At 45.7% G+C, this 27,583-nt stretch overlaps 2 protein-coding genes across 5 annotated transcripts in view; both read right to left on the bottom strand.

Moving 5' to 3' along the window:
* The window catches only part of CCPG1 (cell cycle progression 1), a 41,859-nt gene extending 41,103 nt beyond the window's left edge, over positions 1–756 (bottom strand). For all 3 annotated transcript variants that reach the window (XM_040413921.1, XM_040413919.1, XM_040413920.1), the window contains exon 1: positions 611–756. The gene's annotated coding sequence lies outside the window, so the exon portion shown is untranslated. The remainder of the gene's footprint in view (positions 1–610) is intronic.
* Positions 757–8,849: 8,093 nt separating this feature from the next.
* Positions 8,850–27,583, bottom strand: part of DNAAF4 (dynein axonemal assembly factor 4) — a 42,103-nt gene continuing 23,369 nt past the window's right edge. For both annotated transcript variants that reach the window (XM_040413917.1, XM_040413918.1), the window contains exons 8-9: positions 23,418–23,523; positions 8,850–9,015 (exon numbers count right to left, since the gene is read on the bottom strand). In XM_040413917.1, the coding sequence (XP_040269851.1) occupies positions 8,903–9,015; positions 23,418–23,523 (219 nt within the window). In that variant the 3' untranslated portion in view covers positions 8,850–8,902. The remainder of the gene's footprint in view (positions 9,016–23,417; positions 23,524–27,583) is intronic.

Here is a 27,583-nt window from a genome sequence, read left to right as displayed (position 1 = left end):
CGGATCCGTCCCCATTGACTTTCAATGGAGTTAATGACGGATGCGTCTTGACTACAGAAGACATAATACAACCGGATCCGTCTTGACTATGTTACAGATAATACAAACAGATCCGTTCTGAACAGATGCAGACGGTTGTATTATCTGAACGGATCCGTCTGTGCAGGTCCATGACGGATCCGCACCAAACGCAAGTGTGAAAGTAGCTGAGGGATATTCACACCTGCAGGTTTTCTGATGCAGTTTTTGATGCCAACACCAGAAGTGGATAAAAATTTTAAAAAAGAGGGAAAGTAACATCTGTCCTTCATACTTACTCTCTTATCATGATCCAGACTTTGGCCTTCAGAAACTGCAACAAAAAACCTGAACAAAGCCTGCAGTGTGAACATACCCCAGACACATCTTGTACGCCTGTCATATGATTTCTGCAGTATTCTGAAAACGGTGGCGGTAGACGTGCGGTTCCGCAGCATATGGAGGAGCGCGCTCGTCCCTTCCATATGACGGCAGTCCCTAGGACTATCGCTTGCATCAGCTGACACTGCCGGGGACAACAAGCGGCCACTACGTCCCCTGTCCGACCGTAACCCCAACACCCCGCATTTACCGCTGAAGCGGAGGCAGGCCCTGGGGACCCCCACTCCTGGTGTTTACATGGACGGCGCTCCTCCGCCTGCTGCTCGGTAACTGTCACTTCCAGTCCCCAAGTGACGTCTCTGCAAAATAACAGCGCTGGCAGATGACTAGAAGCAGCTGGCTAACAGGGGGGGCGGGGCGGCAGGCGCTGGATGCTGGGAGCTGTAGTTTACCACGTGGTCTTCTCAGAGCGGCAGCGCTCCTAGTAAACTACATTTCCCGGAGTACACAGCGGCCAAGTTTTAGTTGTCAACAAAGGGGCGGTGTCTGAAGGTGGGGACGCCGAGCCGGCACGGTTGCTATAGCAACAGAGGTGCACACAGCGCAGATCGTAAAGTCTGGTGGCGCTTGGTAGGACTTACCCACAAAAGTGCTCCGACGAGGTAGGTTATCATTGGGAACACTTATTTTTGCCTTTTAGATCTGGAACTAAAACCGTAAGTGGAGTCTTATTTCTAGGGACACAATGGAGCTCCTGTGTGTCTGCGATTCTTAGGGCAATGGGCGGAATTGGGCTGTTTAGCCATCTTTATGATATGCAAGTACCAAAAAAGTCACCTCTGCCCACCACTAGTGGGTGCCATGAAACTAGACCAAAATGCCACATCGTCTTCTATACAAGATGTAACCAAGTTAAAGGGGTACTCTAGCTGTTTGATACTGATGACCTGAGGGTTGGTCATCAGTATCAGATTGGCAGTGGTCAGGACACAGCACTCTCACCATCAGCTGTTGGCAGTGGGCACTGGTGGAAGGAGCCAGAAGTGATGCGTTCTGTCCACCGCGTGCCAATGTACAGGGGCTCAGCTTCCATCCAGACCTCATACAAATGACCGTATGCATTTTTCAATCCGTAAACCGCTGATCCACAAAACTCAGATAGCGGCGGTGTGCATCCCGCCTCGCACTGTTGTAAAAATGGCTATTCTTGTCCGCCAATCAGAGAATAGGACATGTTCTATCTTTTTTGCAAAATGGCGGAACAGACATACTGATGCGGTCAACATGCGACTCGCAAAAAACATGGATCGGATGCAGACCAAAAATATGGTCGTCTGCATGAGGTCTCGCTTGAATCTTCGACTGCCACAAACAGGACACGTCATCAGGATTTCTCTAGATGTGCGGTTGACAGTGGATTCTAAAGGTATGTTGTACATTTCACCACTGATTATAATGGGGTCCAGCAGTGATCCAGATAGTTTCCGGCTTAAATGTCGGGTTTCGGACGGACAAAAAAAAGGCTGTCTAGCCGACAGCTGGCATTTGTGCTGGATCAGGCATGCTGGACATGTGAACGTAGTCTAATGCACTTTTTTCCTTTTTGATACAGGCTGATGGTTGTGTTTAGTGGTATGTGGTGACAGAGCACCTATCAACAGGATCAACCCCATTAAATCAGGTAAACTATCTTCTAGAGTTGATCCTGCTGATTAAAAGGATACCGGTCTTGTAAAATTCAGTTGTGGAATTCCCTAGAGAAAAACACTTTTACTCTTTATACAAAAGAGGGATTAAAGGTATATCCTAGCAATATGCCCCCATTGTCTGAGATGGGAAAATCCCTTTAAGTGCACCGACGGGCAAGGACAGCACTGGAGAACCCGAGGTGCACTGAATGTCCAGGTCCTGCCCCTCAGTGCGCTGAATGTCCAGGTCCTGCCCCTCGGTGCGCTGAATGTCCAGGCCCTGCCCCTCGGTGCGCTGAATGTCCAGGCCCTGCCCCTCGGTGCGCTGAATGTCCAGGTCCTGCCCCTCGGTGCGCTGAATGTCCAGGCCCTGCCCTCAGTGCACTGAATGTCCAGGTCCTGCCCCTCGGTGCACTGACTGTCCAGGCCCTGCCCTCAGTGCACTGAATGTCCAGGTCCTGCCCCTCTGGGGACTCAATGTCCAGGCCCTGCCCCTCGGTGCACTGAATGTCCAGGCCCTGCCCTCAGTGCACTGAATGTCCAGGTCCTGCCCCTCTGTGCGCTGAATGTCCAGGCCCTGCCCCTCGGTGCGCTGAATGTCCAGGTCCTGCCCCTCGGTGCGCTGAATGTCCAGGCCCTGCCCTCAGTGCACTGAATGTCCAGGTCCTGCCCCTCGGTGCACTGACTGTCCAGGCCCTGCCCTCAGTGCACTGAATGTCCAGGTCCTGCCCCTCTGGGGACTCAATGTCCAGGTCCTGCCCCTCGGTGCACTGAATGTCCAGGTCCTGCCCCTCTGGGGACTCAATGTCCAGGCCCTGCCCCTCGGTGCACTGAATGTCCAGGCCCTGCCCTCAGTGCACTGAATGTCCAGGTCCTGCCCCTCGGTGCGCTGAATGTCCAGGCCCTGCCCTCAGTGCACTGAATGTCCAGGTCCTGCCCCTCGGTGCACTGACTGTCCAGGCCCTGCCCTCAGTGCACTGAATGTCCAGGTCCTGCCCCTCTGGGGACTCAATGTCCAGGTCCTGCCCCTCAGTGCACTGAATGTCCAGGTCCTGCCCCTCTGGGGACTCAATGTCCAGGCCCTGCCCCTCGGTGCACTGAATGTCCAGGCCCTGCCCTCAGTGCACTGAATGTCCAGGTCCTGCCCCTCGGTGCGCTGAATGTCCAGGCCCTGCCCTCAGTGCACTGAATGTCCAGGTCCTGCCCCTCGGTGCACTGACTGTCCAGGCCCTGCCCCTCGGTGCACTGAATGTCCAGGTCCTGCCCCTCTGGGGACTCAATGTCCAGGCCCTGCCCCTCGGTGCACTGAATGTCCAGGCCCTGCCCTCAGTGCGCTGAATGTCCAGGCCCTGCCCCTCGGTGCGCTGAATGTCCAGGCCCTGCCCCTCGGTGCGCTGAATGTCCAGGCCCTGCCCCTCGGTGCGCTGAATGTCCAGGCCCTGCCCCTCGGTGCGCTGAATGTCCAGGCCCCGCCCCTCGGTGCGCTGAATGTCCAGGCCCTGCCCCTCGGTGCGCTGAATGTCCAGGTCCTGCCCCTCGGTGCACTGAATGTCCAGGTCCTGCCCTCAGTGCACTGAATGTCCAGGCCCTGCCCCTCGGTGCGCTGAATGTCCAGGCCCTGCCCCTCGGTGCGCTGAATGTCCAGGCCCTGCCCCTCGGTGCGCTGAATGTCCAGGCCCTGCCCCTCAGTGCACTGAATGTCCAGGTCCTGCCCCTCGGTGCACTGACTGTCCAGGCCCTGCCCTCAGTGCACTGAATGTCCAGGTCCTGCCCCTCGGTGCACTGAATGTCCAGGCCCTGCCCTCAGTGCACTGAATGTCCAGGTCCTGCCCCTCGGTGCACTGAATGTCCAGGCCCTGCCCCTCGGTGCACTGAATGTCCAGGCCCTGCCCTCAGTGCACTGAATGTCCAGGTCCTGCCCCTCTGGGGACTCAATGTCCAGGTCCTGCCCCTCGGTGCGCTGAATGTCCAGGTCCTGCCCCTCGGTGCGCTGAATGTCCAGGTCCTGCCCCTCGGTGCGCTGAATGTCCAGGTCCTGCCCCTCGGTGCGCTGAATGTCCAGGTCCTGCCCCTCGGTGCGCTGAATATCCAGGTCCTGCCCCTCGGTGCGCTGAATGTCCAGGTCCTGCCCCTCGGTGCACTGAATGTCCAGGCCCTGCCCTCAGTGCACTGAATGTCCAGGTCCTGCCCCTCGGTGCACTGAATGTCCAGGCCCTGCCCCTCGGTGCACTGAATGTCCAGGCCCTGCCCTCAGTGCACTGAATGTCCAGGTCCTGCCCCTCTGGGGACTCAATGTCCAGGTCCTGCCCCTCGGTGCGCTGAATGTCCAGGTCCTGCCCCTCGGTGCGCTGAATGTCCAGGTCCTGCCCCTCGGTGCGCTGAATGTCCAGGTCCTGCCCCTCGGTGCGCTGAATATCCAGGTCCTGCCCCTCGGTGCACTGAAGCTCTTATTTGCACAGAGCATACAAATATTTTCTCTCAATAAGGGCTCATGCATACGAACGTTGTTTGGGTCCACATCTGAGCCGCAGAACATGTCCTATTTTTGTGCGTTTTGCAGACAAGAATAGGCATTTCTATTATGGACGGCCCGTTGCGTTCCGCGGCGCGGACGTGTGGATGAGCCCTAAAGCTGTAACCGATTTTCACAAGACAGGTATCATTTTAATCACACAGTGAACACACTCGTCTGAAACTGGCCTAGTGTCCCCCAACAGCAGGCTTAGGTCAGGTTCACATCGCCGCTGTTTTTCCCACTGTTCTGCTCCGCACATAGCCGAACTGAACAGACTCCATTGACTACAATGAAGTTCGTTCACTTTCCGTTGAGAATCTTGTTATGCAGGACTATTTCATTTGGTCTGTTGAACAGAATCTGCGATGGAGGAACCGAAGGGAGCCTCCAACGCAGCCATGATCTCGCCCTAACTGCACAGAGAGCCCTAGGGACCTTGATAGGCCCTCAAGGCAGACTGCGAATGACTTCCCCAGTCTCCGATCCCTGGTGACCCGATCGCAGGGGGTAGTCCCCTTTGTTCATGCTGTGGTATGGACTATGTCAATTAAAGCGAAAAAAGTGCAGACCTCCACCTTCCATACAGTGACAGCCTTTATTTCTATTCTTTAGGATACAGTAAAACCGGCAGTGTATTCACATCTACGCATTTCGGATCATGAGGAAGGATCAGGAATAATCGATCCGAAACGCGTAGATGTGAATACACTGGTCGGTTTTACTGTATCCTAAAGAATAGAATAAAGGCTCTCACTGTATGGAAGCTGGAGGTCTGCACTTTTTACCGTCCTATTTGAATGTCGGCGCTTGGTTCCTAGCGCAATCCGTGCTTCCCGTGTGTATAAAGCCTGGTGAGCGCCACAACTATTCAGTTTTTTCTACATATGGCAATTAAAGGGTTACCAGCTGGGCTCAGCGCAACCTCCAACCCCCAGCTGTGTAGAAAAAACCCAGCGGTAAGAGCCCAGGCTGTTAATAAGAGGCGTCAGAATACGGTGGGCGGTCATTAAGGGGTTAAACGGTGGAGCGGTGTAATATAGCCTCCAGTGGAGCGTGGCACAGTTCTCCCCCTCACAGTTTCCATATGTCCAGAGCATTGTGCATCACCTCATTGACGCCTACGTTCCTAGAACGCATTTGGTCGTCACATGCAGAATGCATATTGCCACAAAAGTAACAAAAAAACTTTTTATTTTTTATTTTATTTCCCCCCCCCCTTCATCAAAGCTTTACGTCTCTTGCCCATTCTTGTCTGAGGTTTAGTAATTGTAGACATTTTATACCTTAGGTGGAGAAAATGTCTTCAACAGGACCGTCTGCTGTTCCCGCCACAGAGAAGAAGCAGGAGAATAGCGGATCTCCCTGCATGACCCTCGGCAACCCGGTGTTCTCCTGCACCATGAACCCCAGGACCCCCGCCAGTAGTGTATTCCAGGCCAGACAGGGCAGCATCCTGTTCAGAACAAGCTCCAGTGACTATGGCGCCGTGCGACCCACCTATGAGATGGCACCGTGTTACCACTACCCTGTCTCCCAGCAGTTTTCAGAACACCTGGGCACCTGTGGCATGTACAGAAATCACTCTCTGAACACTGTGGCGGACAAGAGCAGGGTGTACGACTGTGTAAACCTGCACAATACATTATAATGCCGCCTGAACCACCTGGGAACACCATTTCCACACCGCTCTCTAGATTGACTCCAATGTAAAGTGTAATAAATGACCACTTCCAATACCAGTCCACTTGTTTTTGATTAGAACCTAGGTATAGCGGTAATATACCAGCAGGCGGCTCTTCACTAAGTAGACTGGGCGGATGGGACGTAATGTATGGCCACTTTCATAGGGCTGTAATATTCAGGTTATGCCAGCACAGGATCGTTTGTCCAAAATAATCACCTTATGGCCTCATGCACACGACCGTGCTGCGTTTTGCGGTCCTCAAAATGCAGATCCGCAAAAAAAAAAAAAAATGGATGCCGCATGTGTGCGTTTCGCAGTTTACGGAACAGGCACCCATAATAGAAATGCCTATTCTTGTCCGCAAAACTGACAAGAATAGGACGTGTTCTATTTTTTTTTATTTATTTTTTTGCGCGGCCATGGAGCATAGCAACGGATGCGGACAGCACACGGAGTACTGTCTTCATCTTTTGTGGCCCCATTGAAGTGTACGGGTCCGCATCCGAGCCGCAAAAAATGCAGCTCGGATGCGGACCAAAACAACGTGCGTGTGCATGAGGCCTATAGAAGAGGATGACAGTAGTGCATACCGCTATTACACGTATAGGATGTGATGTCCACCCCTGCTAGACCTGTAATATATGCAGTCATGTTATAGTGAAGCAGAGCGGACATATACTGTAGGTACGGCTTTTTAAACATATATGTACTCATTTAAAGGGCTTGTCCGCTATCAAAAAATAATACATCTTAATTAAAGCCTTTAACCAGCCTCTCTGTGGCCTTTAGCGCTGCTTTCCATTGACATCGATGGGAGGGAGAAAGGAAGCAGACGCCAGCAGGGTTTTTGGTGAAATTTCAGCGTGTCTGACCATGCCAAAATTCCGTGGTAAAACCTGCAGAATGAATGCCCCCCCCCCCCAATCACCCCAATACTTCATGAGCCGCGGAGTTCAGCTACAACGTGAGACCAGGTCACAGGCGCTGGCAGACCTGTAGGCCCTTTCCAGTACGGGATACAGGCCCGTTGCTTGGCACAGCAGAGCACACCCATCTCAACCATGGGAACCATTGGCAAGAAGAAGTGCCCTTGTAAAAGAAACCTTTTTATTACAGGACATGTAGTGAAGCCCCTACTTTGTATTAGGAGACCTTTACAGTACAAAATGCAAACAAACAAAACGCGCTATGATTAAGAACATACCCGGTCGAAACGTGTAAGCGATCTTACTGGCGTGTTTTCCATAGTGTGCAAGCACCAATAAAGTATTGAAGCGTTTTAATTCATCTTCTGGAGCTGGATTTTTCTCTGTTCACAGATAAGTAGTGATGCCCCAGCTGTGTATTATGACATTACTGTACATATAGAGGCAGTGACGCCTTTATATTACACGTCACCGTACATATATTATGTATTATGAGACCTCTATACTACACTTGTATGTCACTGTACAGATGTATGTAGTGACTAGTGTCGAGTCATTCGAAGTCCATTCGATCCGAATTTCAGGATAATTTTGATTTGCCGTGAAGCTGAATTTTCTCGTGCTTTGTGGTAGAGAATCGATTTAACCTGAAATGGTGTAAAAAAACAAAAAAAATAAATAATCATACTTACCTGATCCATTTGCTTGCGACAGGCCGGCCGCCGCCATCTTGCTTGAAGATCTGGCACAAAATCTCGTGCGCGGTGATGTATGACGTCACCACGCCGGCTGGCATGATGACGTCATCTCGGGCTGCGTGAGATTTCGCTCCAGATCTTCAATCAAGATGGCGGCGGCTGGATCAGGCAAGTATGATTATTTTTATTTTACACCGTGTTATGTATATCAGATGCGGTGATCATGTATGAACGCGGCATCTGAGGGGTACAATGACGGTAGTGGGTACAATGACGGGGAGTGGCGCTATCACAGCTCCCCGTCATTGCACCCACTACTTACAAAGAAATACTCTTCATGCCAGTCATTTTTACGAAGCAAATTTTTTTGCTAAATTCAGCGAAAGCTGCCGAATCAAATTTTTTCAATACTTGGCTCATGTAAGGGCAGACTAGATGGACCTTGTGGTATTTCTGCCGTCAATCTTCTATGTTACTGTACATACATGTGTATTATGGGGAAGCTGACATGTCAGGAGAGCTGACGGGTCCTCAGATTGCCATGTATTCTGCATGTGACTATTCTCTTTTACAGTCTCTGCAAAGCATCTGCCTAAACCTGCTGTCTGATTATTGTACAGTCACTGTATGGCGGTATTATTGGTGATATTGATTTCTATGTTCCACTTTTATTGTGTGGTATGCATATTTAAAGGGATATTTCTGGTGTTACAAGTTATACCCTTTCTATAAGATAGAGGATAACTATTAGATGGGTGGGGGAACTTACCACTGGGGCCCCTTGGAGCCCTCCGAAATGAAACTGCTGCTCCATTCATCTCTATGGGAGTTCCAGAAATAGCCATGTGCTGTGCTCAGCTGTCTCCGGAACCCCCTTAGAGATGAATGGAGAGATATGAAAGAAACGCAACAATAACATCATAATAACAGTATAAATTTACTGAAATAATTAGTAGAAAAAAAACATACATACAGCAAAGAAGTAGGGACATATATTGGACACATGGTATATATCTACATGAAAAGGCCAATTATTCGGGAGATAAACTTGTTCCTTGAATGATCAGTCTTATTTTTTCAGCATCCGACTTCACATGTACACTGGCAGGGTCAATCTTAAGGGCAGCTTCATAGTCCTGTAGACCTGTAGGTCAGGTAGAACATAAAAATCAGTCTGAATGCCGCTTGGTCACAGTATTGTACAACAAGCATTACCTTCCTTATACTGTATTTGGATATTGTTTCCACTTCATTTAATGGAGTGAAGTGAATGGGATTGAGCTGCAATACCAAGCACAACCACCACACAACAGGTGGCGCTGTTCTTGATAAAGTATGGGATCAATCTATCACAAGGGGAATTTTTGAACATTTTCTTCAGCCCGAGTTTGCACCTACATATGCTGCATCTTTAAACTTTTGTCTAGAAATGCTTTTCCATTTTTACTAAACTCCCCCAAAACTGGTGTAAGACTGCTCCTTTTTTTCCGACTTTTGAGAGTCATAGTTGATAAAATCGGGTGTACAGATAATTAACGTAGCTGACCGCGCCCACTTTCCCAAAGCAGCGACAGCAGTGAAAAAAAAATCATAAAAAGTCGTACATATTTGGTCAAAATTTACTACGTTAGGCCTTCCGTGAAGACTTCCATGAAGAATTTGTGTTACCAAGGACACTGCACAGCTGAATAGCATCTCCCATCAATGGTCCGTGAAGCACGGATGGCGTTCGCGTTGAGTCCATGTTTTCCATAGACTATAATCTAATGGACATGATGGATCCATAAACATGGAAAAAAATAAGGCATGCTCCCATGCTAAAACCACTGATGTGTGAATACACACATAAAGATGAATGGATACATGTGCTGTTTGAGGAGAACACATATGGCACACGTCCATGAATCACTGAGGTGTTAGTAAGGCCTCAGGGTACTTTCACACTAGCGTTTTTCTTTTCCGGCATTGAGTTCCGTCCTAGGGGCTCAATACCAGAAAATAACTGATCAGTTTTATCCTAATGCATTCTGAATGGAGAGCAATCCGTTCAGGAGGCATCAGGATGTCTTCAGTTCAGTCTTTCTGACTGTTCAGGACAGAGATAATACCGCAGCATGCTACGGTTTTATCTCCGTCCAAAATTCCGGAACACTTGCCGGAATGCCTGATCCGGCATTTTTTCCCATTGACATGGATTAATGCCCGAGTGTTCCGGCAAAACGGATCCGGCATTGCTGTCTGCGCATGCTCAGACCGCAAAAAATGTGAAAAAAATAAATGCCGGATCCGTTTTTCCGGATGACACCGGAGAGACGGATCTGGCATTTCAATGCATTTGTCAGACGGATCAGGATCCTGATCCGTCTGACAAATGCCATCGGTTTGCATACGTTTTGACGGAACTGGCGACGGAACTACCTGCCGGAATCCTCTGCCTCAAGTGTGAAAGTACCCTTAAACATCAGGTTTCCGGTGCAAAGGGAATGATAAATTCCCCCCATAGTGTTGGGAAACCAGGCGATTTTAAAGCGTAACTGTCAGATCTCCTGTACTATCCTATCTGTAGCAGCGTATGGCAGAGGTATACAGTATAGTCTTCTATCATTTCATTCAGTATTTATATGTACAAAGCAGTGACAAAATCTCATGTACTAACACCTGGGGGGAGATTTAGGGAAATCAATGTAAAAGTAAACTAGCTTAGTCGCCCATAGCAGCCAATCAGATTCCACCTTTCATTTTTCAGAGCTCCTATGGAAAATGAAAGAATCAATCTGATTGGTTACTATGGGAAAATAAGCCAGTTTACCTTTACACCAGTTTTGATTCATCTCCCCCATTGTCTTGCTATCTCTTTTGTTAGCAATGTGCCTCTGAGCATTTTGGCTTTCCATTTGTGAGATCCGTTCAGGGCTCTAACAAGCGGTCCAAAACGGATCAGTTTTGCCTTAATGCATTCTGAATGGAAAAGGATCCGCTCAGAATGCATCAGTTTGCCTCCGTTCAGTCACCATTCCGCGCTGAAGGCGGACACCAAAACGCTGCTTGTAGTGTTTTGCTGTCCGCCTGACGAAGCTGAGCCAAACGGATCCGTCCTGGCGCACAATGTAAGTCAATGGGGGACAGATACGTTATCTATGACACAATCTGGCACAATAGAAAATGGATCCGTCCTCCATTGATTTTCAAGACTGATCCGTCATGGCTATAGAAGACATAATACAACCGGATCCGTTCATGACTGATGCATGCGGTTGTATTATTGTAACGGAAGCGTTTTTGCAGATCCATGACAGATCCGCAAAAAAAACGTTAGTGTGAAAGTAGCCTTACAGGGCCACTGCTTACACAGGGTACGGCCACACAGATTTCCCTGGGCCAAGACGGACATGCCCCTGGTCGTAGTTTGGGGGTAGGATACCAGGAAGGGGAGATGCAGAGATCTCCCAGCAGGAACCTAATAACGGTGCCATGTTAGGTCTCCACCTGTAGCAGTGGAATTGCAGATGAAACAGCATTTTCCAGTACCAGCGACATGGATGGGAATTGGTGTTACAAATATGCTGGGTCAATGGTCAATGTACTTTACCCAATGTGATGCAGATGGTGAAATCTGTGAGAAATCCATAGCGGAAATTCTGCCCTGTGTGGCTGTATCCTTACAGTTAAAATGGTCCCTGGTATATCTGCAGAGGTCTACCTATTGTAGTGAAGCATAAAGGTCGTGACTGTAGATGATGGCAGCTAGAATGAATGAGCCCTCCCCCAGAGCGTTTCGCTTGGGGGAAACATGGGGGCACATACACATAAGGGGTTAATGTTAGATAGTAGGTATTTGGCGCCTCTTTTCTCTCCCCCCCCCCCCCCTTTTTTTTATCTTTCAGGTGAATTTACCTCAGGTTAAATCTTACCTGGTAAACCGGTTTTGGCAGGTTTGACAGGACCCTCCTGATTGGCTGCGGCGGTTGCTGGGGGAGAAATCCATCAATTTGATTTGACAGGGAGAAAACGGCGGGAAGCTGGCACCTTTATATTGCGGCATTCCGCTGTATTGAGGTGCCAGTTTAAGAAGACTGTGACCTGCGCTGGACCTGCGGATTGGAGTCGGCATGGAGGAGCTACTGCGGCAGCTGATCCTGAAAGCGGAGTCGGCCGGCGGTGAAGAATGGCTCAGGAGCTGTTTGAGCCAAGCGCCGCCTATGAAGAAGCAGCCGGAAGAGGAGAGCCCAGCAGTGCCGGTGACAGCAGCGGAAGAGGCGGCGGTCTGTCAGCTGATGGAGGGGGAGGTTTCGGCGCTTCCCTGCAAAAGAGCTAGGAAGTCTGGGAGCGCCGTTCCCCCCCTTTCTGAAGCGGGACGCCGTCGCAGCAGAGCACGGAGAGCAAGTGAAAGCAGGAAGACGCGGACCCAGTCGGCCAGGAGAGATGTGTCCAGAGCGCAGAGCAGCCTGCCTGTTGTGGATCTGAGAGAAGACGCCGAGGAGGAGCGCAGGCCGGGGGCGGAGCTACGTGGTCATGTGATACGCCGGCTTCTGTCGTCATGCAGGAGAAGACCAGGGCGGGAAATTCAAATAGGAGCAGTGTTTTGGGGCAGCTTGTTGAGGGGCTCCCTCCTTCTGAGGTTGAGGTACCTCCAAGCCCCCATAGAAGAATGAAGACAGCCTCTGGTATGGTCCAGGAGGAGCAAGTGGATGGTGAGAATTTCAATGTGCAGTCTGTCTGTGAGTCCACGCTGTTGTCTGGGCTGGTTAAGCTGCTGGCAGAGTTTGCTAGCAGGCAGGTGCCCCACACAGCGTCTGACGTATGGGTCAAGAACAAGAAGCAGGTTGCTACTAGTGACGCTGCAGGGAGTTCAAGACCAGTGTTGGAAAAGGGTTTTGGTGTTAATGAAATGTGTATGAAGGAGGCTATGGTATGTGAGGTATCGCCCCTGGGTTATCATTTAGCGCCCGGTATTAAGGAAAAAATTTGGAGATTGGAATTTGTTGAGATCATGTCCCTGTTGCCTTCTGCTAGGGAGCATGTGGTTCGGGAGAAGAAGGATGATAGAAATGAGGATGAGAGAAAGCGTACAATGCCAAGGTCTTTCAATAATTGGCTGCAGGCATTTTTTATATATGCTGCGGTTCTTGGTGAAAAACATCCTGATTTTTGTAGTGGCCTTTTCCAGCACCTGGATATTATTCTTGAAGCGTACCGAAATTTTAGTGGTATGGCATGGTACCAATATGATGAGGTGTTTCGCCAGAAGTTGGCGGTGCACCCGTCACTTAAATGGGGAGTTAAGGACATAGGTCTTTGGGTTAATCTAATGTTACCGCAGAAAGCGTTTACTCCCAGAACATTAAATACGCCTCAGCCTAGTTTGAGGAAAGGGGTATGCTTCGCATTCAATGAAGCAACCTGTAAGTGGGCGTCTAATTGCCGCTATAAGCATGAGTGCTCTTTTTGCGGTGGCACTCATCCTATGCTGAGGTGTTTTAAAAGGAACTCACAAGCTAACCAGCAGCAGCCTTCCACAAGAGATCAAGTTTCCAAAAGCACCGACCCCAGTGAAGCTTTTAGAAATGCTTCCATGGTTAAGGCAGTACCCTAATCAGATGGCAGCGAAATTATTAATTGAAGGTTTTCAATACGTTTTTTTAGTTCCTGAGTTTACAGGTGAGGGCTGCTGCTGGGTAGACAATATGAAATCCGCCAGTTTATTCAGAGATGTAGTTAGGAGTAAGTTGTGTAAAGAATTAGAACTAGGTAGAATAGCTGGGCCTTTTGTCAACCCTCCTTTTGTAAATTTCCGTATTTCACCTTTGGGAGTCGTTCCCAAAAAGGCTTCTGGGGAATTTAGACTTATACACCATTTGTCATTTCCTGATGAGTGTTCGCTTAATGATGAGGTTGATAAGTCTAAGTCCTCTGTTTTTTATTCGTCGTTTGATGACGCTTTGGCATTAGTAAGACAATTTGGGATGGGGGCCTTGCTGGCTAAGGCGGATGTGAAATCAGCCTTTCGCTTGCTGCCAGTGAGGCCCTCTGGATTTAATTCGTTAGGATTCCAGTTTGATGATAATTACTTTTTTGACAAATGCATGCCTATGGGGTTTTCTTTATCTTGTTTTTATTTTTGAAGCATTTTCAACATTTATTAATTGTGTTTTACAGTCGTTAGTTCCAAATGGGGGTGTTTTACATTACTTAGATGATTTTTTGTTTGTTGGTGATTGCAGTTCTAGTTTATGTTCGGAGTTATTGTTTAAATTTTTAAAGGTCTGTGAAGGGTTTGGAATACCGATAGCAGAAGAAAAGACAGTCTTTCCCTGTACTTGTTTAGAATTCTTGGGCATAGTTATAGATACAGTTAATATGGAATTTCGTTTGTCATCAGAAAAGTTAGTTAAGATTAAATTACAGTTGAGCTTGTTACTGTGTAAAGAAAAATGCACGTTAAAAGAAATGCAGTCTTTGTTAGGGTCATTAAATTTTGCTTGCAGAATTATTCCTATGGGAAGGGTTTTTTCTAAGCGTCTTTACTTTGCGACGCGGGGCCTTAAATCCCCCCGCTTGCATATCAGGTTAAGGGCTCATTCAGACGGCCGTATGCTGTCCGCAAAAATACTGAATGCTATCCGTTTTTTTGCGGATCCGCAAAAAAAATGAAACATGTCCTATACTTGTCCGTGAAAATCAGGACATGGCCCCATTGAAGTCTATGGGTCCGCAAAAATACTGAATGCTATCCGTTTTTTTGCAGATCCGTTTTTTTGCGGATCCGCAAAAAAACGGATAGCATTCATTATTTTTGCGGACAGCATACGGCCGTCTGAATGAGCCCTAACTAGGAGTTTGAAAGAGGATATGGCTATGTGGTTTGAATTTTTAGAAAATTTTAATGGAGCAAACTGTTGGCAGGAGGAGTTTGTGGAGTCGGATGCTCTGGGTTTAGTCACAGATGCAGCTGGTAGCTGTGGTTACGGGGCTTATTGGGATGGCAGGTGGTCGGCAGAGGCCTGGCCATCTTCGTGGATAATTAATGGGGTGACTCGTAATATAGTCTTGTTAGAGTTTTTTCCAGTGTTAGTATCGATTGTTTTATGGGGTAGTCATTTTAAGAATAAAAGGATAATAGTCAATACAGATAATAAAGGCGTGGTTTTTGCAATCAATACATTATCATCTAAGTGCGAATTGGTAGTTAAATTGCTGAGGCATTTCGTGCTTTGTTGCTTGAAGCTTAATATTTGGGTTAAGGCGAAGTATATTCAAGGTAAATGTAATAATTTGGCGGATTCTCTGTCTCGTTTCCAGTTTGCCAGATTCCGGGAGCTAGCACCAGAAGCAGAGTTGGAGGGGTTGCCGTGCCCTCAACATCTTTGGGACCTATTATGGGATTGATATCAGAATCAATCAGACAGTCGGTGGCTATTAAAACATGGGCTGCGTATGCAGCCGCATGGCGGGACTGGGTTTTATTTTCAAATTCATTGCCCGATGTGGTAGATGACCTTGATTGTGGTATGTTATTTGTAGCTAGTCTATTTAAAAGGAACTTATCATTTTCATCAGTTGCTAGAACAATAGCAGGGATTTCCTTTTTTCTTAAGTTGGCAGGTAAGAAGCCGTTAGCAGCTTACTTTCCGATTAAACAAATGATGAAAGGATACCGTAAGAATTTTTCGTGTGTAGATAATAGGAGGCCAATTTCAGTTGAGTTATTGGGGAAGTTATATGAAATTTTGTCTGAAATTTGTTTTGATAGTTTTGAGGTTTTACTTTTCAGGACTAGTTTTATTTTAGCATTTTTTGCAGCGTTAAGGATAAGTGAATTGGTGTCTGCTAGTCGTTTAGTATGTTCTGGGTTGAAAATGGAGGAGGTGGTGTTAAAGGCTAGTTTTGTTGAAATTTTGTTGAAACGGTCAAAGACGGATCAATATGGGAGGGGTAGAAGATTGAACGAGTGGGTGGGTTCTTCATTGTGTCCAGTGGGCATAGTTCGTGCTTGGCTTGAAGTTCGCCCGTCTGGTCCGCCTCCTTTTTTAATTCATAAGGATGGTTTTCCCTTGACTAAATTTCAATTTAGTGCTGTACTTAAAAAATGCTTGGCTGCACTTGGGCTGAGTTCGTTAAAAATTTCTTCACATTCATTTAGAATTGGTGCAGCAACGGAGGCGGCTAGGTTTGGGTTAGATGATGCTTTCATCAGAAGGATAGGTCGTTGGGATTCGGATAGAGCTAGATTGTATGTTAGGCCTGATTTATTATAACCAGAATTTAATTATTTTCTATCTTTTCAGGGAGTCAGATAATTGTTTGGATTTTGGGCCATTCGTATATATTCTGGGCCCAGAAGAGAGCAGAGAAGAGAACGTATACTGAAAACTTATCTTTTGATGGCTCATCCTTGCAGGTTTTTTGGCAGGGTATTAGAGGAATGGGATGGAGCGGTGTTTTAGGTGAGATTCAAAAGTTATGTACTAGTTGCCCTCATCCGAATATTCAAATTTTTCATGTGGGAGGGAACGATTTAGCTAAAATCAAGACGTGTAGGTTATTATGGGAAATGAAGAGGGATCTGTCACTGTTGAGATGCATGCTGCCAGACACTGTTTTGGTTTTTTCTGAAATAGTGCCTCGCTTGGTATGGTCTTTTAAAGAGCAGTCATTCTGTGAAAAAATTTGTAAAAGGGTTAATAGAGCCATGTGTAAATTCATGCCCCTGTTAGGCGGATTCTCTTACAGGCATATTGATTTGGAAGGTTGGGAGACAGGTCTTTTTAGGTCGGACAATGTGCACTTATCCGAAATTGGAATTGACATTTTTAATTTAGGTTTGCAGGGCGCTATTGAGAAAGGGCTGCAATGCTTGTGGGGGGCCTCGCCTTTTTAAGGCGTGGCGTGTGGGATTTATAGCTCAGCTACAGCTGAGTGGATTGTGGTTTTTAATGGTTAATGGACGGAGTTTTAATGGTTAATTTATTTATTTATGCTAATTTATTGAGTAATAATTTGATGGTAATTTATTGGTAACCCATAATAAAGCATTGCGGCCTTTTCATCCAACTTTGAGTTTTGTGTTTTTATTATATCTATGTATTATTAATTATAACGGGGAGAATTGTGTGTAGTGTGCCTCCATGAATGAGCCCTCCCCCAGAGCGTTTAGCTTGGGGGAAACATGGGGGCACATACACATAAGGGATTAATGTTAGATAGTAGGTATTTGGCGCCTCTTTTCTCCCCCCCCCCCCCCTTTTTTATCTTTCAGGTGAATTTACCTCAGGTTAAATCTTACCTGGTAAACCGGTTTTGGCAGGTTTGACAGGACCCTCCTGATTGGCTGCGGCGGTTGCTGGGGGAGAAATCCATCAATTTGATTTGACAGGGAGAAAACGGCGGGAAGCTGGCACCTTTATATTGCGGCATTCCGCTGTATTGAGGTGCCAGTTTAAGAAGACTGTGACCTGCGCCCGCCCTCCCTCCCTTGAGTTTAATGTTCTCTATGTATTGTCGCGTGCTTTATTAGTGGGATTTATCGCTCAGCTACAGCTGAGTGGATTGTGGTTTTTAATGGTTAATGGACGGAGTTTTAATGGTTAATTTATTTATTTATGCTAATTTATTGAGTAATAATTTGATGGTAATTTATTGGTAACCCATAATAAAGCATTGCGGCCTTTTCATCCAACTTTGAGTTTTGTGTTTTTATTATATTTAGGTATTATTAATTATAACGGGGAGAATTGTGTGTAGTGTGCCTCCATGTGCATAACCAGATAAATCCATGACACCATAAAGGACTATCAGGGTATGTTCACATGTGGCACGTGTACTATACACCTGAATGGGGTTTGTAAAATGCAGTAGAAACAACCTCAGTATGGAATGGATTTTTTTTCGAGTAATAACCAGGGTTTACTAATCACTGTCAGTTTCTCGTCTTCTTAGCCATGGTAGCCATTTTTGGAAACATCGACAAAACGTGTAGTCACGTTGGTTGTCACCTGGGAATCGGCTTCAGCTATAGAAAGAGTAAAGAGGTGAGACTGAGTGTCCACTAGTGACTGGATACAGCTACTTCTAGTGTAGGCCCCTTTACACTGCAGATTACTGGTAACGAACTCCAGTTTAAAGGTGCCACCAATTACCGAAATACTCGTTGAGCAATAGATCGTTGGTGCTGTCACCTAAATCATTGATATCGCCGTCTAATCAACATCCTTCTGCCAGCAAATAATGATTCTGTATGGGGACGAGCGATGGAATTCGTGATCGCTCCTCGCCATACTGTGGAGGAGATGGTCTTCCTCACTGATGAGCAGGCGATTCTTTCACAGCTATCATCAGCTAAGGTGGTAGCTCTATGCCGCGCTTCATTTATCTTTGCACATTATATGAAGTGCTGAGGTCGGAGTTTGCTCCCATTATGTCGGGGACTTCTGCAGTTTTCATTGTGCTGATCCCGGCCCGCTGCACCCACTCCTCTCAAGCGATACAAAGAATATTGCTTTATTCAGGAAAACATTGAATGGTCTTATTTGTTCTTCTCAAGGTCAGAAGCCCTTGAAGAGCCATTTCTTACATCTGCAGAAGGCAAGGAATAATAATAATAATGATGATGAAGAGGACCTTTGGGAGAAAATGGGGAGCAGGTGAAGGATACATCTTGGTGGCTTTCCATACATTCCTGGATTCACGAGATCTCCTGCGTTCATTAGACTACTCATACAGTAAAGAAATGATGCGGTCAGAATCGATGGAGGGAAAACTATTGAGCAAAAGCCTGCTAGTGTCCAAAGATGTCCAATAGTCAATTATTTAGATTTATGGAAAAAGTCACACGTAATTCAGAAGCCATCACACGAGCCAGGTTTCAGAATAAAAGTTAAAAAATCATCTAATGGGGGTGTGTATGGGGGGGGGTCCCAACTATCCCTCCCCCCGCCCCAACAGCAGATATCAGAAAAAAAAGAAGGATTGAGCTTTTGGAATTCAACATGCCTGATCCTTTTGTTCTCCCAAAAGCCACCACTAGAGGTGTCTACAAGCGGCTTTCTCCATTCACAAGCTGTCTGAATTATATGGCCAGCATTAGCCCAGCCTAGAGAAATGTATGGTCAGAAGTGGGTCCAGCAAAAAGGGCTTGTTATCTATGCAAATTAACCCCTCACCACGGCAGGTTGTTTTGACCTTTAGGTCCCGTTCAGACAGGGTTTTTGGGCGGCGGAATTTGGAGCAGGATCCATGGCAAAAAGCCGCTGGCAGCAGAACTGAATTTCCCTCCCATTTTTGTCAATGAGAGGCCACGCTGCACCTAATGAGGCCATGGTTAATAGCTACAACCACCTCAAGGAAGGACATGTCCAGATGGAAACCTCGGCAAATTTCCGTTTGCAGTTTAGCTCCATTCAATTGGGGTAAAGCCGCGCGAGTCTGCAGCATTTAAAATGAAAAACCTTTCCAAAATCCTCTATGAGAGGTAGCACTTACAATGCAGCAATGCCATGACGTTTCATCAATGTAGCCATACGTGGGATTGTTTTTAGCAGAACAAGTTGTATTTTTCAATAGCCCCATTTTGGGGTTCATGTAATATAGTGAAAAACTTTTAATAACGCCTTCAGCCCTGGACGATTTTCCGTTTTTATTTTTAACTTCCTAAATTTTTGAAGCCATAACTTTTTTTTTTTTTCGTTCACATATCCGTACGAGTTTTGGTTTTTTGTAGAACAAGTTGCACTTTCTAATGGCACCATTTAGTATTGCATACAATGTAGTGGGACGCTGGAATTTTTTTTCCAAATGGGGTGGAACTGGCAAAAAGCAATTCTGCCACAGTTTTATGGGTTTCGTTTTTTACAATGTTCACTTGGAGATAAAACTGAAATGTCCACTTTATTCTCTGGGTTAGTACAAATTAGGGTTGCACCGGGTATCGAATTATCGATACACAATTGATACTTTTGTCCCGGTATCAATTCGATACCAGGATTTGCCTTTTACCGATACTAAGCTACTGTGCAGCCTAGTATCAGAGAACGTGGAGCGCACTGCTCTCAGTGCGTGCCACGTTCCCCCAGCAGCACAGGGGAGAAGGAAGCAGGTCCCCTCCCCTCCTCCTCATTGGTGGTGCAGTGGCAGTTCCGATCAAAGCCCCAGCAGTGTAATCCTTGGGCTCCGATCGGTTACCATGGCAGCCAGGACGCTACTTAAGCCTTGGCTGCCATGGTAAGCTCCCTGCTGCTGTGTGCACAGGGCAGCAGGGACAGTGTAAAGTCCCATTCACCCTAAGGCCTCATGCACACGACCGTATGTAGTTTGCAGTCCACAAAAAACGGATCCGCAAAAAAATACGGATGACGTACGTGTGCATTCTGTATTTTGCGGAACGGAACAGCTGTCCCTTAATAGAACAGTACTATCCTTGTCCGTAATGCGGACAATAATAGAACATGTTTAATTTTTTGGCGGAACGGAAATATCGACATATGGAAACGGAATGCACACAGAGTAACTTCCGTTTTTTTTGCGGACCCATTGAAATGACTGGTTCCGTATTCGTCCGCAAAAAAAAAAAATGGAACGGACACGGAAAGAAAATACGTTCGTGTGCATGAGACCTAATAGATCTCTAGGGTGAAAAGGACAAGGGATTAAAAGATGCCAGGTTCTAGCCCCTAAGGGGGGAAATAGTTATTAAATAAGTAGTAATAAAAAAATAAAAAAAACACACCCATATATTAAGTATAAATCACCCCCTTTCCCAATTTTACATGTAAAATAAATAAACAATAAATAAACATATTACATATCGCCATGTCTGAAAAGTCCAAACTTTTAAAATATAAAAAAAAAATCTCTCCTATGCGATGAACACCGTAAGAGTAAAAATAAATAATAAAAAAAAAAAAAAAAAAAAATCGCCATTTCTTTGTCACCTTGTCCCCCCAAAAAATAGGATAGGACTGTTCAATTATGGGCCGGACGTTCCATTAAATGCGTAATGCACGCAGCTTTTTTGGCTTTTTATTTTTTCCGCGTGGTATCGAGGGTCGCACTTTTTTATGGTATCGAAATCAAATCAAAATTTTGGTATTGTGACAACCCTAGTACAAATACAACAATACCACATTTATATAGTTTTTCTTGTTTTAACACTGAAAAAAAAAAAAAAAAACTTTGGTAAAAAAAATTTTTTTTTACATCGCCATATTCTGACCCTCGTAATGTTCTTTATAGTTACGTCCACAGAGCTACGTGAGGGCTTTTTTTTTTTTTTCGGGATGCTCTGTACTTTTTTTTTATACCATTTTGGAGTATGTTTGACATTTTAACACTTGACCATGGCATCTGAGGGGTTACATAGACACCTGGTTGCTATGGCCCCCACTGCGCTTGTGCGTGGGCACCACGTTTAAAGACTCGACCAGTGCTGTACATGAAGGGGTTAAAGGCTATGAGCTTTTTATCAGCTAAAAGTACTCAGGAGAGACAGTCTGCAAATCGACTGATTTTAAACCGCATGAATCACAAACGCTGATGAAAATTTTTAATAAAGTCCAGCAAAAAAAAATATTTTTAGCCCAAAAATGAGTAAAATGCAATCATAAAAAATAAATAAATAAAGATTGCCCGGATGGTGTCCATAGCCTTTAATGCTTTCTGGGAAGGCCTAATAGGCTTTTGTACATGGCAGGTCTGGAGGCCACTGTCATCATAGGGGATAATGTCATTGGCACTTGATTAAATATTACATTTACTAATGTTAGATCAGAAACATAACCTGTTTAAAGGGAACCTGTCACCTCAAAAATGCATCTACACCCCCAGCAGTACCTCATAGTAGCCCGCAGCCTGGTAATAATCATATGCTTCATCCTGTTGTCCGATGCTGTGCAAGTTCAAAAAACGCAATTTTATTCTCCATCAGCGCTATAGTGCCGGCCAGCTTGAAGTCAAGGGGGCAGCGGTCTCCTTGCTTCAAGTCAAGGTAACCGGGCCCCCTAACCGTCCCCTCTTGTCTGAGAGTGACAGCCTGCAGTGAGGCCGCGATTCCCCAAGTCTCGTGCAAGCGGGGCCAGTCTGTAATAATGAGCTATTCCATCTCTTGCTGCTGCCGCTGTTAGCCGGGTTTTAGCGGCACAATGCGCAGGCTGTCACCCTCAGGCAAGAGGGGACGGTTAGGGGGCCCGGTTACCTTGACTTGAAGCAAGGAAACCGCTGCCCCCTTGACTTCAAGCAGACCGCAAGATAGCGCTGATGGAGAATAAAATTATAATTTTTTTACTTACGCAGCATCGGACAACAGGATGAAGCATATGATTATTACCAGGCTGCGGGCTACTACGAGGTACTGCTGGGGGATGTAGATGCATTTTTGAGGTGACAGGTTCCCCTTAATTAGAATAATTTGTAACAAGTCTCTTGGGTCTAGATATTACTGTTAAATGCGTGTTATAGTGCCCTCTAGTGTACATCTGATTGAATGTCAACCGTCTGTGTTCTGTGCTGGTGAGTGGTCTCACGAGTGACTGAGCATGTGTGATCACCAGAACTGCACCCACTGGGTCACCGTTCTGAGAGGAAATAGAAAGGACACTAGGGGCCACCACAACAAGTACGTAACAGCATTGTGGATTGGCCATAGACCCTACAGGGAAATTTCCTGGTGGGCCGATGCCCAGGGGGCCACCCAAGGCCTCCTCTCTGCCGCTGACCGGGTACATAATAACAGTAATTAACGCTGTGATACTCGTGTACCTGGCCAGTGTCCGCACATGCCCTCCTGAATTCAACTACTGTGGCCCGCACCTCACCTCTTAAGCCCCCTACTCCATAGACAACTGGAGGAGGACAGAAGATGGTAGCTATTGATGGCCACCACAGAGGGCCAGCTTTTGGGGCAGTATATTGTGCTACACTGTGTTATTTGGTTCCGCTGGGTTGGTATTGTTGACCCCACCCTAATTGTGTTGCCCCACCTTCTGTTAATTTGGACCTGCCTACAAAATGGGGCCACTTTTAGTTGTTTTTTTCAAGGGCCACTTTAAGTTCCCTGTTTAAGTCATTCCAATCAAAACTTGTTCTGTTTTTCGTGATCTAACAAACCTTTTTAAGACATAGCCAATATGCTGATAACATAGGGAGAAGTTCATCAAGGACCCATGTTTTATGCCGGTCTTTGAAATCTCCAGCTTTGCCAGAAAATGTGACTAATTTATGACGAGGCGCAGCCTCATCATATTTCAGGCACATCTTTGGCAGTGTGTGCGCCAGAATGAAATCTACAGCAGTTCATCTTCATTTGCGCCTGAAGATAAAATGTGGTGGAACGTCCACGCCCGGCTCTCGCCACTTCCCCTTTTCAGAAAGCGGTGAGGGTGGTGCAGAAACGCCACTTGCGAGAAAATGGTGTTTAAAAAGTCGCAAATATCTTTTTTTACACCGAAAAGAGGCGATGGAGGAGATAATAAATCTCTCCCTTACAGTCTACCAACCAGTTCACAAATAATATATATATATATATTTTTGTTTATATAATACGAAAAAAAAGTCTACCTTCCACATAGAGTTCCAGCTCACAGAAGGCAGTGCCTCGTCTTACATGGGCCTTAAGCCTGGCTGCAGCATTCTCTGAAACTGGCGGAGTGAGCAGCTCCAATGCCTAGATTTGAAACCATAAAAAAATCAAGTATTACAACACAAATAATGAAACATTTGCAAAAAAATATATATAATTCATCAGAAAATTGCCAATTATTTGAAGTCAATATTACAAGAGTAGCCTCTGATAGTCATGTGGGTTATTATGTACAGATACCAGTACAGCAACATAAAACCAATTACGTGGTAGGCCATACCTGTATTGTCTCCCTATGTCTCTGCTAAAGGAAAGCAGAGGGGAGGGGGAGAGGAGGCAGCACCAAATGTGTAGTACAGTGGTAGAGGATTATAGTATTACGGTAGAAATGCGCTTACCGGAGTGTGTTGTGAAGAGTCACAACACCTTCAAAAGCCTTGCTGGTAGATTAACCCGACCAGCATCTGGGGGTGCCTTGCTGCAGCCTTGGTTCCAGGACGCACTTGCAGGTTAAGTGCGGAGGCGATATCAGGTAAGTAAAAAGAAAAAGAAAAAAAAATGGAACTCCTATTTCTCTTGTGGCGCTGCTAGGCTGGATACGTCAGGCAGGTGGTGCAGTAAAAAGGTTATACTTTATTCGTCTACACGTTTCAAGGGCATAGGGCCCTCTTCCTCAGGATAATCAGTGTGATGGGCATAGGGCCCTCTTCCTCAGGACAATCACACTGATTGTCCTGAGGATGAGGGCCCTATGCCCTTGAAACGTGTAGACGAATAAAGTATAACCTTTTTACTGCACCACCTGCCTGACGTATCCAGCCTAGCAGTGCCACAAGAGAAATAGGAGTTCCAGGTTTTTTTTTTTTTTTTTTTTTTATACTTACCTGATATGTCTCTGCTAAGTTACAGACCAGACCTAGACACAACAGCACCAGCAATCTTTAAGGAGATCTGCAGAATGACTGCAGAGTGAGAGCCGCAGATCTGTAGCCTGATTGTTGCCTACACTTTCCTGCCTGGGATACCAAGGGGCAACAAACTAGAACTACATCATCCCAATGGTCTGAGACATCCTGGCTAAGACATGATGTGATGTTGCTATGGAAGGACAGGTTTTCCCATGTCATCACTCTGCTCTATAACATTTGCTTTAATTTCCAGAAAAGACATAGGAGAAAATGTATCATAATTGCAAGTTTTGGCCAGTTTTTTACTTCTTTTTTTTTTCTTTTCCTCTTTCTCCAACACCCTTGCCGCTTTTGGGAAGGGTCGTGGGCTGGAGCTACAGAGCCCAACAGATTAACCAATATGCGTTACACAAGGAACCTACGTCAGCTCCTTGCTATCTGCAATGGCAGATGATGAAAAATATTGTGTACAGCATAAAATTAACTGCATGTTTTACATAGCTGTGGTCATGATAGTGTAGAGCTCTAAAATACACACATAACATAGAATATTATCACAGGCAGTATAGGAGTACCAACAGGAAATCATGAAGAAACACAAGGCGCATGAAAACAATGGGCAATTCCATGGAAATGTCAACCCCATCACACAAAAATGAAATTGTATTGAAAAACACAATATGTGTGTAATATTAATGTACACAATCTAAAGTTCAAGGAAATATTGTTTTGTAACTTTAAAAAAAAGGCGCCTTGATGTAGCAACATTGTAAACCAAGATGGCCGATTTGCTTGCACAGATGGTGCATTCTTTGTCAAGTTTGTGATACCATCAAGTAAGCCAGGACGTTTTGACATTTGTTTGGTAAGTGCAGTCCCTTGTAGCATGCATTAGAGATTTGATATTAATAGATAGAGACTTTCCACCATGTTTACAACTCAACCACTAGCTGTTTAAAGATGGTGTGCATGAGCATGTGATTCCGTCACGATAACCGAGATTTTTCTTGCTATACGGGTCTGTATTTTATACAGGTCAGTAAAAAGTTTTGTGCAAAGCACTACCTTTACCAGGATTATTACTGTAAAAAGTCACAAATTTTCCCATGTTATTAGGACAGTTATGGCACTGTGACGGAATCACCTGAATGTCCATAAGGCTATTTCATGCTAACTAGAGTGGTAGTATAGGTCTATGAAGCATCCAATTTATTTTAGGTCTTTGAGTTTGTAGCAACTTGTGAGAAAGATGGGCAAAACTGATGCTGAGAGACGACGTGAAAGTCGACAAAGACAAAAATATGCAGGCCTGCATGAAGCAATGAAATTAAAGGATCGGAAGCAAGACAAGCGGACAGCAATGACACCAAGACACTTAAGAAATTCAACAAACAGCATAATATTGCTCAAAGAAAATACAGAGACAAGCAGAAGACAGTTCACAAGATAAAGCTTCTATATCTACAGCAGTTGCCGATACTCCATGCAGTCATGAATATGCTTTACCTTCATCATTTCTGTACAAAAGTAGGCAAAGTCTTTGGAAAGCACTTAAAGGGGTTGTCCGGGTTCAGAGCTGAACCCGGACATACCCTTATTTTCACCCAGACAGCTCCCTTGAGGCTAGTATCGGAGCATCTCATGCTCCGATGCGCTCCCTTGCCCTGCGCTAAATAGTGCAGGGCAAGGGCTCTTTTGTTTTCAATAACACACTGCCGGGCGGAAACGTTGGTGACGTCACCAGCTCTGAGGTGCGGGCTTTAGCTCTACCCTAGCAGTTTCACTGGCTAGGGCAGAGCCAAATCCCGCCCATCAGTGCCTGGCAGCCCCATGGAGAGTCCCGGTACGTCACTGGATCTCCAAAAAATGCCTTTGCCCTGCGCAATTTAGCGCAGGGCAAAGGAGAGCATCGGAGCATGAACTGCTCCGATGCTCATGTCAGGGGGGCTGCCGGGGGGCAAATGGAGGTATGTCCGGGTTCAGCTCTGAACCCGAACAACCCCTTTAAGCGGGTCAAGAGAGTTCTTCCGCGCAGTCCACGGAAAATCATAAAAGTTGTACAATGCCTCAGTGATCAGTTTCCCTCTCCATCCCAATCTTTAAGTCCCAGAGCAAGTAATCAGCAGGTCAATGCTGTTGGGGAAGAGTTCTACAACAGTGATATCAGTTGGATGTCACCTGGTTTAAAGGACTACATCATTGTTAAATGTTGGTAGTTTCGTGCTCTGTAATGTATTTGCGAACTCCGTTAATGCAGAATAAGTGCTGCTTGTATAAAAGAACATTATAAGCTTTTAAATATTCATTAAAGAAAACTTAGGTTAAATAAAATCTTTCATTACACTGTGAAGGACAACTGGCGATTCCGTCACAGTGCTGAAATCGATGGTAAGCTATGTTGTATAACAAAGTGAGAAAAATGATATCTGCTACTAGGCTATATACTAAGTAATGTATAACATATATAACAGAAACATTATCTTTTTCTTTTACATTCACAGAGATTTATTCTTTTTGAAACAAACTCATCTCTTTGTGTCCTTGAAAAGTGATTCCGTCACAACATGTTATGGACAATTTACACAATGTAACAAAAGCAAAAAATATAAGTATTTTTGCTTAAATGTACAGTCTCATATATGCTTTGTCACACAATGCCAAAATGCATATAGCATATACTTTAGTAGCAGACTTATTTACTGTCAAATGTGGAAGCACATACTTAAATAGTGATTCCGTCACAAATGGAATTGCCCAATGATAAAATCATTAGCAAATAAACAAAAGCCAGTGGAAGACTCTTCATAATGCTGCACGCTACTCGATAAAAATCTATATCTCCCAAGTCATGAAAAGTTCATGTGCACAAGGGTTAGTGCTTTAAAGAGAACAAGTAATTACAAAATGACCCATTTGCTTAAATCACATTTGTATGGTTAAAATATCTTTAAAGAATTTATGATGAATTTTTGATGGTCAATGGAGCGGCTGATTGTCGAAAAGGAAGCGTTCCTTCCCGACAATCGGCTGCTCGTTCAGTGAAGGAGACCACTGCATTTACATGCAGCGATCTCCTTCACGGTATTAGGATGAGGGATCTCAATAGCAATCTCTCATCCTAAGGCCGAATGCACACGGCCGTGAGCGGTCCGTGGTATCCCGTCCTGGATTCCTGCTGACAGCAGGAGCGCACGGCGTCATTGGTTGCTATGACGCCGTGCGCTTCATGCCGCCGC

This window comes from Bufo bufo, chromosome 1, assembly GCF_905171765.1.
Source record: "Bufo bufo chromosome 1, aBufBuf1.1, whole genome shotgun sequence".
Taxonomy (NCBI): Eukaryota; Metazoa; Chordata; class Amphibia; order Anura; family Bufonidae; genus Bufo; species Bufo bufo.
This window is presented reverse-complemented; position numbering and strand designations above follow the sequence as displayed.